The 14,464-nt window shown below is 39.8% G+C and overlaps 2 protein-coding genes across 6 annotated transcripts in view; one reads left to right on the top strand and one right to left on the bottom strand.

The window, feature by feature from the left end:
- Positions 1 to 14,464, bottom strand: part of DOCK1 (dedicator of cytokinesis 1) — a 352,450-nt gene that overhangs the window by 196,941 nt on the left and 141,045 nt on the right. The gene's annotated exons all lie outside the window — the stretch shown is intronic.
- The window catches only part of INSYN2A (inhibitory synaptic factor 2A), a 63,014-nt gene that overhangs the window by 22,968 nt on the left and 25,582 nt on the right, over positions 1 to 14,464 (top strand). For 3 of the 4 annotated variants that reach the window (XM_081193013.1, XM_081193012.1, XM_081193014.1), the window contains 2 exons: positions 1,701 to 2,901; positions 11,387 to 11,479. In XM_081193013.1, the coding sequence (XP_081049139.1) occupies positions 1,701 to 2,901; positions 11,387 to 11,479 (1,294 nt within the window). The remainder of the gene's footprint in view (positions 1 to 1,700; positions 2,902 to 11,386; positions 11,480 to 14,464) is intronic. The other variant, XM_081193015.1, reaches the window with a different exon arrangement.

Here is a 14,464-nt window from a genome sequence, read left to right as displayed (position 1 = left end):
CCTTACAGAAGAATGCAAAGTTAACTGTATACAGCTGCTTCAGTGCACTGGCCCCAGGCTCCAGTACTCTCACTGACATATGTACGAGTAGGGACTGACCAATCCTTTTAATCATCATGGAAAATTAATAATAATTTATTATTTATATGCCACCCATCTGACTAGGTTACCCCAGCCACTCTGAGTGGCTTCCAACAAATTAGAACGTGATATAGCAGACACAGATCCCTTTCTTGCACACATGGCACCACCTGTCCCCCTATATTCACACACTTTCATCCTCCCAACCTTGGGAGAGCCAATGACTGATCCAATATCATTTAATATTTATCATTTAATATTATTTGAAAAATATTCCAAACCCAACGAAGTATCTCAAGTCTTTCACCTGTTTCTGTCAAGGTAGAATCACAGAAACGTAGAGTTGGAAGAGACCCTGAGGATCATCTGGTCCAGTGGTCCCCAACCTTTTTTTGGCCATGCCCCACCTAAGCATCTCTAAAATCCTGACCCCCCCCCCAATGTCATATAATTCTTATTATTCAGAAAGTGAACTCCTATTCACATGGAGGAAGCCTAAAAGGCCATTAATTTGGTCTAAACCAGCTTTCAAATTGCCCCCCTTAAAAATGAAATTGCTCCCCACGTTGGGAACCATGGATCTAGTCTAACCCACTGCAATGCAGGAATAGGAAGCTGTCCCATATGCGGCTCAAACCTGCAACCTTGCTATATTTTGGGTTACAACTCCCATCGTCCTTGACTATTGGCTGCGCTGGCTGAGGCTGATAGGTTGTAGCCCTAAACATCTAGAGGCATCTAGGCTGGAACAACTGTTCTTTCCAATATGCCATACTGGTACTCACGATGGAGGCATTAATACTGGCATTACAGAAGAGCTGCATGGGAACCTAAGATTATGTAAAAAGCTTTGGAGACCCTGAAGTGGTTCCCACCCCCCTCACATCATCATTAAGGCCACATTGCTCAATCAGAGCTCACCTAAACTGATCCCCCCCCCGACATTACCCATGAGATTACGCTGGGTGGTATTCAGCTAAGTTTTACTTCACTGAAATCAATGAACCTAACATAGTCATGTTCATTAATTTAAATGGGTCTACTCATTTAAAGGGATGTGGGTGGCACTGTGGGTTAAACCACAGAGCCTAGGGCTTGCCGATCAGAAGGTTGGCAGTTTGAATCCCCGCAATGGGGTGAGCTCCCGTTGCGCGGTCTCTGCTCCTGCCAATCTAGCAGTTTGAAAGCACGTCAAAGTTCAAGTAGATAAATAGGTACCGGTCCAGCGGGAAGGTAAACGGCATTTCCATGTTCTGCTCTGGTTCGCCAGAAGCGGCTTAGTCATGCTGGCTACATGACTCAGAAGCTGTACGCCGGCTCCCTTGGCCAATAAAGCAAGATGAGCACCACAACCCCAGAGTCGTCTACGACTGGACCTAATGGTCAGGGGTCCCTTTACCTTTACTCTGTGTAAAGCTGAGTTGTATACTAGCCATTGTTTTACCAGAAAACTTAAACAACGTAGAGAACAACAATATATGTACATGTGGAGATTCCCCCCCCCAACCAATAGGAGACCCTAAGCTTACTCTTTTTCCTTCAAAGTTTCAGATGTTTTGATTAAACACCTACATACTTAGTGCAATAAAATTCTTCCTAAAAACTGTTTCTGAATACAGGAACCATGGAGAGTAAGGAACCCAGCAAGTGCTTGCTTACAGCCTCTGAAAGTGAAGTTGATCCAGCAACATCCCTTGCCTTAGAGATGAAATACGCACTGGATCCCAACCGGCAGATCAAGAAAAGAAACAAAGCCCTGCAGGTGAGATTCAAAGACATCTGTGACGCCCAAAACGAGCAGAGAGATAAACAACTCTCTACATTACAGCAGAGTGACAAAAAGGAAGCAAAGCCCATCTCTTACAGAGCAGCTTACCGGAAATATATGACAGTGCCTGCTCGGAGATCAATCCCTAACGTTACTAAAAGTACAGGAGTTCAGACTTCGCCTGAACTTAAAAAGTGTTACCAGACATTCCCCTTGGACCGGAAAAAGGGGAGTATCATCAAAAGCATAGCTTCTGTTGACACTTTTCCAAGTCAAAACAATGGATTCCTAATAGATGTTAAAGATAAAGACAGCAAAATCTCAGGGGAGGCTGCTCAGTGTAGCAAGAAAGTCACTGGATTTGTGACAGCCGAGTTTATTTCACATACTAATGAACGCATGAATGCAATAGAGCAGCCTTCTAGTGACAACTGTTCGGAGACATGTAGAAGCACTGATTTGCACAGCTGTACTAAAGAACCTCCTTCTCTTCAAAATTCAGCAGCTTCTGTTTCAGAAGAGCCTGATTACCAGCTGCATGACAAAGCAAAACACCACAGTGGGCCGTTGGGGAACGAGGAGGCTAATCCATCCACCCATGGAAAAGTGTTCAAGACAGAAGTAGCTTCTGTCTACTTGCCTGCATCCAGTTCTCACGTCTCACTGACGGACCTGCAAAAATCTGCAGCAGGGAATGACTGGTCTCTGTGCCCGACCGAGGAGGACAAAAAAAGAACAGTGCATCTTAATGGTCTGCAATCACAAGCCGTAAGTGCAGCTCAGGCCTGTTCGACGCAGGCACAGTGCCAATCAACCGAATGTAATGAACAGACCCTTCAGATACATGTTTCACCTATGGAAGGAAAACAGCCTTGTCAGACAGCAGTTGCTGTGAGTGAAGGATGCCAACAAATTGTGCCTCACACAGAAGTGGTAGACTTGAAAGCACAGCTACAGATGATGGAGAACTTGATCAGCTCAAGTCAGGAAACCATAAAGGTCTTGTTGGGTGTTATTCAGGAGCTGGAAAAGGGAGAAGCTCATAGAGAAGGGTAAGCTGTTTTTGGAATCCTCCTTAATATGCATGATCACATCATTTGTTAAAATAGTTAAAATGAATTCTACTAAGCAATTTACAGTTCCATTTATATGTTTATGTGCCCTTAATTTTTTACTATGAATGTGTTAGAACAGCTGTAAGTGTACATTCAACTGCATTTGCATCATATTGCTGTATTAATTTGGGGTATTTTCACGAGATAATTATACCTGATTCACCATACCTGCAATACATAATTCAGTGTCTAGCTTGACACTAACATACTAATGCTGCAAATGACCTTCAGTCTATTTCATTTTGTTTCTAATGCACATATAATAAATTAGGATTTTTGAGTACAACTGTGCTCCTAAGATAAACATACTTTTGATATCAACACAACTGATTCAAAAGAATATTGAAATTAAAATATAATCACTTTACATATTGGTCTCAAATCAAAAAGTCTTTAAAAAATAGTAAAGTTAAGAAATCTTTGCTTAGTTCTTTAAAAACAGATTGCTCTGGGAGGCTAACAGGAAAACATTCAACGGAATACTCAAACAATCCAAAATCTACAGCAGCGTCATTTGACAGAAAGGGAATGCAGAGAGTATTTTAAACATGAACGCATGCAGTCCTGCTTTTGTTCTACAATTTCCTATAAAAGTGTTACTCAGTGTTATTTGTACCAGCATAGCTATTTACTCAGGCTCAGCTAATTAAGTCTTTATCTGATAATTGCAACTTTTGTGCTTTTGGCATCTCATATGCACCCCCCTCCTTCACCCCTTTAAAGATGCATTGTCTTCATTTGCTGGTTAATTCAGCAACTGCATTCTAACACGCATATACTTTTCAAATTAATGATTGCATGCTTCAAACACCTCCATGCTTTCTAACTGTTTTACGTAGCTCTTGCTTCCCCCACTCCAGTAAACATTCCCCCTTTTGACTCTTTACATTGAAAGTACCACTATGTTCTGTGCAAAGCTCCTGGTGCTACTCTCACCCTAAGTAAGCAGCTGACTAGTGTACACGCCCTTATTAAAATGGAAGCAGGTTGCTCCCTGGAATCAAGTTGTTAACAGTTTACCCCACCCCACCCCCCACCCCAAAGGTGCTTGGACTATCAGCTTTACAGAGTTGATTTAAATGTATAGCCTACCATATCCCCAGTGGTTGGGTCAGGTTACACAATTTTCAATACAGCAAGACTCATTTCCTACTTTTTAGCTGCTTAAATGTGAACTTTTGGTTGTTGCACATCCTTTGTGATTATATACAGTAATTCATTCCTTTCACTGGTGGTGTTAGGTTTCTCAGCATAGTATCTTACTACCTTTCTACAATAGGAAAATTCTATCCAAGTTCTGTTGCTTGTGAACAGTCTAAATATATTTTCCCTTCGTATTATTAAGAACAGAGAGTTTTTAAAGTACTGAGGCTGCAATTCTGTATTCACTTACTGAATTCAATGGGATTTACTTTTGAGTAGACTTGTGTAAAATAACTACTACCCTTTTGAGGTTTTTGCATCTATTCCTATAAAAAACCTAAACTAACTCAGAAATCTGTGCCAGTTTATTTCATTCAAAACCTCAGCTTTCAAATAACGGAATGCATTTCTGTTACATATAGTCTAATGATCAGCATATTTTCAAGTCAGTCAGAAACCCATCTTCTTGGTGATGCTTTGATCCCTTTGATTTAACTGGTTATCAGTGGATGATTTATCAGTGTGCAAGTTTTCAAGATCACAGAGCTCTGCTTCAGATAGATTGCTATCTCACAGTTCTTATTCTGCCTGCCTGAAGTATTCTGCGAAAGCTTAAAGCTATCACCATGCTAATTCCAACACCATCTGACTTCATTAGAGAGCTTAGTTTAAATAGGTTCCATTATTATTATTATTATTATTATTATTATTATTATTATTATTATGTTGTTGTTGTTGTTGTTGTTGTTGTTGTTGTTGTTGTTGTTGTTGTTGTTGTTGTTCCCTGCTCTTCTGCTTATAGAGCATCCAGTGCACCTTCCATCAATCCAAAGAAATGCAAAGCAACTAACTACAAAAGCAGCAAAAATTTCCTCTAAGTGCAACAATAAAGTGTGATGTTTCCCTCACTATCAAACCTTTTTAAAACACCACTACCAAGAAAGCCCTGTTTTACAACCAAGCTGATGGCCCAGGAAGTAGAGCCTTCAAGGCTGACCTCAAAGCTCAGGCAGATCTTTATGGGAGCAGTGTTCTACAGATAACCAAGTCTAAGACCTTTTAGGGCTTTCAACACTTTAAATTGAAACCAGAAATACATACATAACCAGAATAGAATAGCAGGCTTTTCAGATGCTTCGCAGGTCTACAGCAAATGCATTTTGGACGAAGTTACATTTCCAAGCTGTTTTTCAGGACACAAGAGTTGTTGTAGTCCAGGAGAGATAATTGCAGTAGTCTAGTCTGGATTCATTTATTTTAAAGCACAGGTGGCGCTGTGGGTTAAACCACAGAGCCTAGGGCTTGCAGATCAGAAGGTCGGCGGTTCAAATCCACATGACGTGGTGAGCTCCCGTTGCTTGGTCCCTGCTCTTGCCAACCTAGCAGTTCGAAAGCACATCAAAGTGCAAGTAGATAAATAGGTACCACTCCAGCAGGAAGGTAAACGGTGTTTCCGTGCGCTGCTCTGGTTCACCAGAAGCGGCTTAGTCATGCTGGCCACATGATCCGGAAGCTGTACGCCGGCTCCCTCGGCCAGTAAAGTGAGATGAGCACCGCAACCCCAGAGTTGTCCGCGACTGGACCTAATGGTCAGGGGTCCCTTTACCTTTAGTCTGGATTCATTTATTTTAAAGTAAGTGTGCCTACTAGGAACTCAGTCTAAAGCATGGATAAGTGAAGCTGTCTGTCTTCTCCACAACTTCTCATGCACTTGAGATTAAATCTCCTTCTCCCCTCAGGTGCAAAATCTTAATGACTGGTTGAACAGTTGTATTTATATATTGCCCTTCGTCAAAATTATTCTGGGGTGGGTCACAACAATACAAGAGTTAACAATGCCACCCCAATATAACCATAGGACACAGTGATATCAGCAGCAGATTAAAATGCCTGAGTGTTGTTTTTTTTAAGGCCTACAATATTAATGAAAAAGGCCTACAACCTCAGTGTCTTGCAAGCTACTGTGTAACTGGGGCAGCTTATCAACAGAAGATCATAACCAGCCAATGAATAAGCTTTGTATATTGTAACTTAATCAAAATCTTCACAGAACCCTTATCAACATGTGGCAAGAGTTCTGCGGCCAGTGGCCGTGTGAAACTGAAGCATTGTTATTTGTGAACTGAATGCATGACATATACCATGCCTGAATATTTTACATCAACAGTACATTGGAGGGGAAGACAAGTGGCAGTGGTGCAAGCTCTCTTTCAAAATGAGTTATTTGCCATCACTGATGTTCTCTTTGAGGAGACTATACTAAGCTCTTCCTGCCTTCCCCCAAAACTGCTTGATCCAATCTAACTTCCTTCAGTAAAGCAAGATTCTTCACATGCTCTGGAACATGCCACACTGTTCAGCAAAATAGTACTTTCCTCAGTTCATGTGGGTTTAAAAAAAATGAAAATTCTATTATGCACTAAATTGTACACATTTCCCAGATACTGTACTTAAATGAGAGGGCCTTTTCTGTGGTGGCACCCCAATTTGCAATGTCCATGCTAGGGAGGCTTTACTTGTGACAACATTGTAAGAGGGAGGGGGTTGGTATCAGGTGAAGAACTTCCTGTTTTAGATAGCACTTGAAGTCCTAGTCTGTGTTTAGCTTTTAGGGGTGTTTTTTTTGTTAGTCTTGGATTTTTATGAAATTATATTTACTTGTTCTGCATGTTCTAGGTGAAGAGCAGTTAAGAAATATTTATATTATTTATATATATATTATATATTTTAAAAATCATAGGGAAGAATATGCTTAGAGTGAAACCCTGTCCCTTTTACTCGATCTCTCAGCAGCCTTCAACAACACTGACCATCCTCCTTGATCAAATGTTCAGGATGGGAACTGTATTGTAGTGTTTCCATTCCTACCTGCATCCAGAGAGTTGAGGGAGTGCTCCTTGCCCACACATGCAACAGCACATGGACTATGAGGTTGCAAAGGACACTATTTTGTTCCCAGTACTATTTAATACCTATGCAAGTAAGGCAAATGATAAAAGGTAAATGACCAAGGATACCTTAAGGACTGCCAGAGCTCTTATATCCCTGCTTGATCACAGAGATCGTCCAGAAAAGTGGCTTTTAGTTGTCCCCCATGTAGAAGTCAGGCATTTAGTTTTACATGCCCCATGCTGTGGAATACTTTTCCAGCAGAGATTCAGCAAGGACTGCCCCTGTTAATTTTCAGGAGCCTCTTGAAGACTTTTTAATGCTGGCAAGGCCTATTCAGTTGTTTAAACATTTCCAAACGACTCAGCCATTTTTATGATTATTTTAATGGCACGTTTTATTGTACCTGCTGTATGCCACATTGACATTTTATATGAGTAGGTGGTCTATAAATATTCTTTATTAATAAATGACCCACTCCCTTTCGTGGGTCATGCCAAGCACAAGTTTAGGTTGGCTACCAAGGTCAGCCAAAACGCACAGACCTCTGGTGATTAAAACACTGTAGTAGTACGCACAACTGCTTGTATATCGAGTAAATAGAGATTACAGAGAAGATCATGCTGGCCAATGCTATTGTGAGGGTTTTCATTGACATTAACAACTTTAATAGAAAATGTATTTTGTTTGTTTGTTTGTTTCATTTATGGCACACCTTTCTTCCAGTGAACTCAGGGCAGTTTATCCTCACAGCAACCCTGTGAGGAAGGTTAGGTTAAGAGACAGGGACTGGCCTGAGGCCACCCAGTGAATTTCATGACTTACTGGGGGGATCTGAACTCTGGTCCTGCATGGCCTAGTTCAACACACCACACAGCACTTGGCTTTAGTAATATTAGAAATATAAAGGACTCCAAATCAGGGTTGGCCAATCTGTGGCCCTTCTGATTCTGCAGGACAACAAAACCCAACATCCCTTACCATTGGGAATTCAGGGGAGTTTGAGTTCAACAACATCTTGAAGGCCACAAGTTATTTACCACTTTTCTAAACCAAGTGGGATTTTCTACTTTTTAAATTTAAGATTGCCTTCTTTTATGAAATCCATGACCCTTTTGCATAAAAATTATGTACATGCTACAATAAGGGCTTCTTGAAATCCTATTTCAAAGGTGAAACAAGACCCCTTAAGTGTAGCAGTAAATATGTTAGGAATTATTATAGCTCTCTCATAAAGTAGATATATTTACATCTGTAGTTTATTTTATTATGTACAGGTAGTTACTCAGTTTGGATCCTTGAAGAGAAAGTATGTTATTGTTAAGATTGGACTATTTGAAGATATTTTAACATCAATACAGTTATTTTGCAGATAACGTCTAAGGTGGAAGCCTTTTCCTATATAGGAAAAACTAGAAAGATTATACCATTGGAGCAAGATTTTAATCAACTGAGCTCTAGATTCTAACAAATGCAGCATTCCGCCAATAAACACAAATCAGAGCAGCCATTTTCAGATTTATTCATGAAAACTTATTTTCCCAAAGGAGGATCAACTCTCCTTTAGCAACCTGCTTGGTTTCTATGCTATTGCATTTATATTCCAGCTTTTTCTCCAAGGAGCTTGGGGTGGCCTACATCATTCTCCCCTCTTCATTTAATCTCCACAACCACCCTGTTAGGGAGGTTAGGCTGAGAGGCAGTGACTGCCCAGTGACCTTCATGGCCTAGTGGGGATTTGAACCCTGATCTCACAGGTCCTGGTCCAACACCCCAACCTCCATGCCTCACTGGCTATCAGTGACCACTCATGATTCCCATTGTTCCCCTCAAGGCTCATTTTGTCTGGTGCAAGTTCTACCACACTGCTTACACAAAGGCCCCTTCTGGCTACCAATAGCACCTTTAGCAGCCTGCACTAACCAGTGATGTCAGCACAGTAATAGTGATTTTTAATTGGTGTATGAACTGAATTTTATGGATAACCCATAAGCAACCTACGTATTAAGAAAAGCTACCAAAATTTAGAACTTTCCATTTTACAAGCCTTGAATTGATACTTAGCATACAAACCAAGTATTAACAAATGTTTATGTTAGTTATTGTTAAAACAACCAAGCACAGCAGACGCAGTAATTGATCCTTTCTCAGTTCCAGTTCATAAGTGCTTTAATGAGACTGGGAGATCTTAGTGCTTAGCAGACTTCTTTTCACAAATCCACTGGAGGCCTTGTATGATGCTGATTGTGTCTATACTTATAACAGCTATATCAGCAGGCTAGGAATACAGGAAATCATTCTTCAGATATCCCTGCTCACCTTTTTGAAAGTCAGTTATATGCTCCCAGTTTGAGGACTGATGAAATAGTAACAACCTGCTGGACTGAAAATTATTTTGCAGAAAAAACGAGGAGAGAGCGAGAGCAAGCAGTTGTTACAGCAGCAAGCAGAGGGGGCTTTTCTTTTTCTTTCCAGTTTGTATGCACAGACTATGCAGCTGGAATAATTTTTCCCCAAGCCTTGGATTATTCAGAACGCATTCATATGTCTCTTGTATTCCAAGTCTATTTGAATGCCTATGTATTTTTCAAAGACAACTAAACCTGGGATTTGTGGAAATAATTCTGATTGCAGAGCGCAAAATAAGTTGCTTATGAATCGTACTCAACACAGTCTGTCTTGGGGGGGGGGTTACGTGCGGCCGTAAAAATATTAAGACTCAAATATTATAATAAATTGATTGGCATGTAAAAAATCAAATAATCTGTAATCACAGTTTTCCACACAGTGAAGAAAGCAATAATTTCCTTTATACTATTCACCAATCACAAAAAAAAAAAATGTACGGGAGGAGGAAGTCAATTTCATTATTTAATAACATCAACTGTTTATTTAGTTCACACAAACTGCTTTCCAATGCATTAATCTAAAAATTAAGCAAACTTTCCTGACTATGCCTACTATGTGACTCATGCAGGAAGATGCCATAAAATTATTATTTAGCAGACTATTCTTTATGTCATCAAGACTCTAAAATCAAATCAATCTCCAATTTATTAAATCGGAGGCTGAATGAAGTTTACAGACACATTGAATATTTAGGAAATCTTAACTAATCTCCCTTTCACCTTTGGATAATAAGCAATACCGTGTTTATTCTCTCAGTATGTATCAGTACAAGCATTCAGTGAGCCAAGACAGTTTAAAAGGATGCACAGATAGAACCTGCAAAAAAAAGGTTGCTGTGTGGACTGCTTCCAGTCAATCAGCAGTGCCTTCTTCCAGAAGCAGAGAGTATTCTACACACCCTAAAGTTACTCAGGCATCACTGAGTTAGAGGAAAGAGTGTTAGGGCTTCTCCAGCCCATTCATGTGTGGTGCCATGTTGGCTACAGAAGCACAAGCATTCAAAGAATTAGTTGACTTTATCATATATGCATGGAACAAAATTCTCTTCCTGAATGGTGGGAGAAATGCATAATCACAACTAGAACCACTATGAGAGAGAGCATGGGAAGCATGGGAAGCTGCCTTACACCTTTGGGTCCATCTAGTTCAGTACTGACTGAGAAGCAGTTCTCCAGGTTTCACACAAGGGTAATAAGTCTTGTGGATGAAACTGCAGCCTACTCTTCAGCTTCTGAAGACCTGAATTCTCTATTTCAAAGTGAACATCTGGCACTGTCAAGACTGAGTTTGCTGTGCCCAGACTATATCCAATGAAAAAGTGGCTTATTGGTGGGAAAACTCCTGCTAAAACCCAGATCATGTGCGCATAGCATTCACATCCATTTGAATAGTAATGATCCAAGTTCTAATGTACAGCCAACAAAGTGGTCAGTTTTTGCAACAGACAAGAATTAAAGCTAACCCTCAAAATTTGAAGCTAATTATGTGAAATTGAAGTAGTTAACCCCCAAATTGGAGCTAGCTCTAGACTTAGGCCTGATCCTTGACTTACTATTACATCTGGCTTGCCTGCAGTGCAGTGTTGTGTTGAGAGCATTTCCTTTCTACTAGGAAGTGGGACATTGAGATTTTAAACTATCCTGCAGATAGACTCAGGAGAGAGACATTCTCCCAACTGCTCAGGCAGCATGCATAGACTTCCTTATGATTTTTCATTGCACTTTCCTCTGCAAACGCTACATTTCCTACAGGGACAGCTGATAACTATAATAATTAAGCTATCAGCTCTTAGCCCTTTTTGTCCAAAGTAGTGTTTCTCCACTGCAGAAAAGAAATGTTTGGCGAAATATCTGTGAAAATCTGTGGGTTTGCAAAATTACATTGCTGCTCACTCCTGTCCAATTCCCTCCCCCCTTGCAAAATCCACATGGATTTTGAATCCAATTCCCTACATAATTTTTTCACATGTATTCTTTCACAGATATTGTTCCATGGGGAAAAACCTTTTGTCGAAATCGGACCTTGACTATGTAATGAAAGCTTCTTCTCATTTGTTGAGACTTGATCCATTAAAGTAAGTCTTCTACTACTAGTGCGACTGGACTGTTATAAATCAATTATAAATTATATTAACCTAGTTCAGATATAGGAACAATAAGGGGAGGGGTGGAATCTATGACTTTATCATTGATCCAGTAATTTAAGGATGGCTTTAAACAAATAAACAGAATAGAAATATTAATACAATCCTCATAGGTAGTTCTTACACTGCCAAATTCTGCACCAAGTTCAGCAACATACTTGGGCATCATCTAGCCAGAATACCCTGGAAAATTCCACACTGAGTTCCCAGATTCCACTATGGTACACTATACCTCTTTCCCCCTCTACTGAACATGCCTCCTCTGCCCCAAGTCATACCACAATGAGACCTGAACACAGCTTTTCACATTGGCATAAAATGTCGGCATTGCATCTTGTGCAAAGCAGGTGTTGCTCTAAGAGAATTATGTAACATAGTCCTGGATGCCCTGTATACATGCACATAAAACCTCTTACAAAACACCCAAATGCCTTCCTGGAAGTGGCAGGGAGGACTCAGTTATCAACAAGCAGAAAATGCTATGTGCAGTAGGCATGCCAGGTATGATGAAAGGCAAAACAAATTCATATAAGCTAAATCCACATAAGTTATTTTTAAATCCACTCCCACAATTCCAGGGAGTGTATTATCCCATTGCATTTTGTGGGGGGGGGGAATATACCAAATATTGGACTAAGAAGTCCAAGAGCAAAAATAAATCACTTTAATGCATATTCATACAACTAAAACTGGAATTTTTATGACAGCTACAAAAAAATTATGTAACCATTTATGAGTATTCTACCCCAACGGTAAATAACTGAATTAATCTAGACCAAGTCGTTTTTATCTTTGCATTTAGTGTTGCTTTCATATGCCTTTATGGTTAGATCAACAAGAATATAATCTAAAATACTGAAGTTTATGTTTATTTTGTCCAAATTAGCCTGGCCATAATTCTGAGGGTGCACTTTTTATAGATACTTTCTTGAATGCAGATGTGCTAAAATGGCTCAGAGGCTGTAACAATTCACTGTTCTGCAGCAAATACTGCAAATCTATTTCGACATCTCCCCCTTGTCAAGACAAGAATAATTCTGTACAAGCTAGTATTACGCTGACTTTTGCCTGCAGTGGCCACTTCCTTGAATGTTCTTTCAATCGTGCTGCCCCTTTCGCTGTCATCACAAACTTTTGTCCTAGGGGTCTGAACATTTCTAATGTTTTCTGTGATACTGCCCATGGTAATAGCAACAGCAGTTGCTCTTCTAATTTTGCACTCATTCCAAAAAGAAAATACCTTATCCTTTAAAAAAAACAAACAAACAAATCTACTCATCAAAAATGCCTCTCAGCTAAGATTTTCTTAACTTCAGTTTTTTAAAATAATAGTTATCTGCAAACGCGCGCGCCCCCCCCCAAAACCTTCATTATTTTAGATGCCTTATAAGCAGTTGCCTTGAACTTGAGAATGGCTGATTCCTTTTATCCTCAAATCAAAAGCTAGAATTCGGCATCCAAATGATGTAATTGCTGTCTTTTAGCTTCAAAGACTTATAGCTTGGTAAGGAATACTGATCCACATGACTGCACATGACCAAAAGCAGGAGCACGTACACGCACCATAATCCTGCAATACATTGCCCCCGAAAGTTAACCCCATAACCCAGAATATAGTGTGCCACAGGTGCTTCCACAGTTCAAGAATGAGTTAAATAAACACCATTCTTGATGGTTAAAGCAACCTAAGCTACAGGGAAGCACACATAGAATCATTAGTATGTCTGTCCCTGGCAAAATTATTTCAGGAAACACAACAGGAATCCCAGATAGTGAAGAAAGAAGCAAGAAATTTTCCTTCTCCCATATTTCCTATGGTGAAGTAGCACAACATATTGATCTGCAGGATAACTGAAAACCAGACAAATGCAGGATATCCTAGAATTATTTGGTTAAGATGTCTAATATATATTCAACTGTACACATCACTCTTGCCCTGTGCACCAACTAAGGGCCAACTGTAAAACACATCCTAATATCTTTTTGTATGCAAGTCATATGGGGATGACAACATATTGCCTCACCCAGGCTTATAAATATCATTGAAGAAAAAAGGGTGTCACTGCTATCACAGAAATTACAGCTAGCCATGACTTCTCTGTTCACTCATCACATTTGACTGCAAAAGCAAGGGAGGCCCATGGCTCAGTGGTATATCACTTACTTGCAGCAAGTCTCAAGTTTAATCCCTAACATCTCCAGTCAAAGCATTCCAAACAATAGATATAGGATAAACTTCTGCCTAAGATGTTGGAGAGTCACTGTCGGTTGAAATAGACAAGTGTGTTAAGGCATTGCATATGTTTGATGCTAGGGAAAGCTAAGACTTTGAAGAGACATAAAATGTGGTATCCAAATGAACCCTAGTTTTCTGTTATCTAGATGGCACAGCTTCCCTGTAATGGATATTAAATCAAGCTTGTGGCCATGAAGTGGTTATAGCTTCTCTGTGGGTAAACCAGTCTCAAAGACTTAGTCAGCTATGTTCAGTGGGGTTTCTCTCTCTCTTCAGTTTATTGTGAGACTGCAATGAAGTCCTGAACTCTATGGTGAAAGGCAGGATACTAATGTAGAAAATAAAATTTGTATAGGTGGCTTTCCACTGTTTAGACTTCCAACTCTCTTCTGCTTTAACAGCTTATACCTAACAGACATCTTTAAAAATTCTGATTACAGCACAAAACAAGAACTATGTAAGTTAGATAGAGAACAACTGTGTGAAAATTCAGATGATTTAAGGGGACCTATGAAGTCTGCATAGATTTTATTTCCAGAAGTCCTCATTATTGTTTTTTAGCATTATAACGTCTGAGTTATCTACTCTGATGAATTCGTATTAGTTAAGAAAGATATTACAAAATGGGTCAGTTTGACCTTCAACCACACACGAGTAAGAGGAGCTTTAATTATGAGACT

This window comes from Podarcis bocagei, assembly GCF_964188305.1.
Source record: "Podarcis bocagei genome assembly, chromosome: 4".
NCBI classification, from domain to species: domain Eukaryota; kingdom Metazoa; phylum Chordata; class Lepidosauria; order Squamata; family Lacertidae; genus Podarcis; species Podarcis bocagei.
This window is presented reverse-complemented; position numbering and strand designations above follow the sequence as displayed.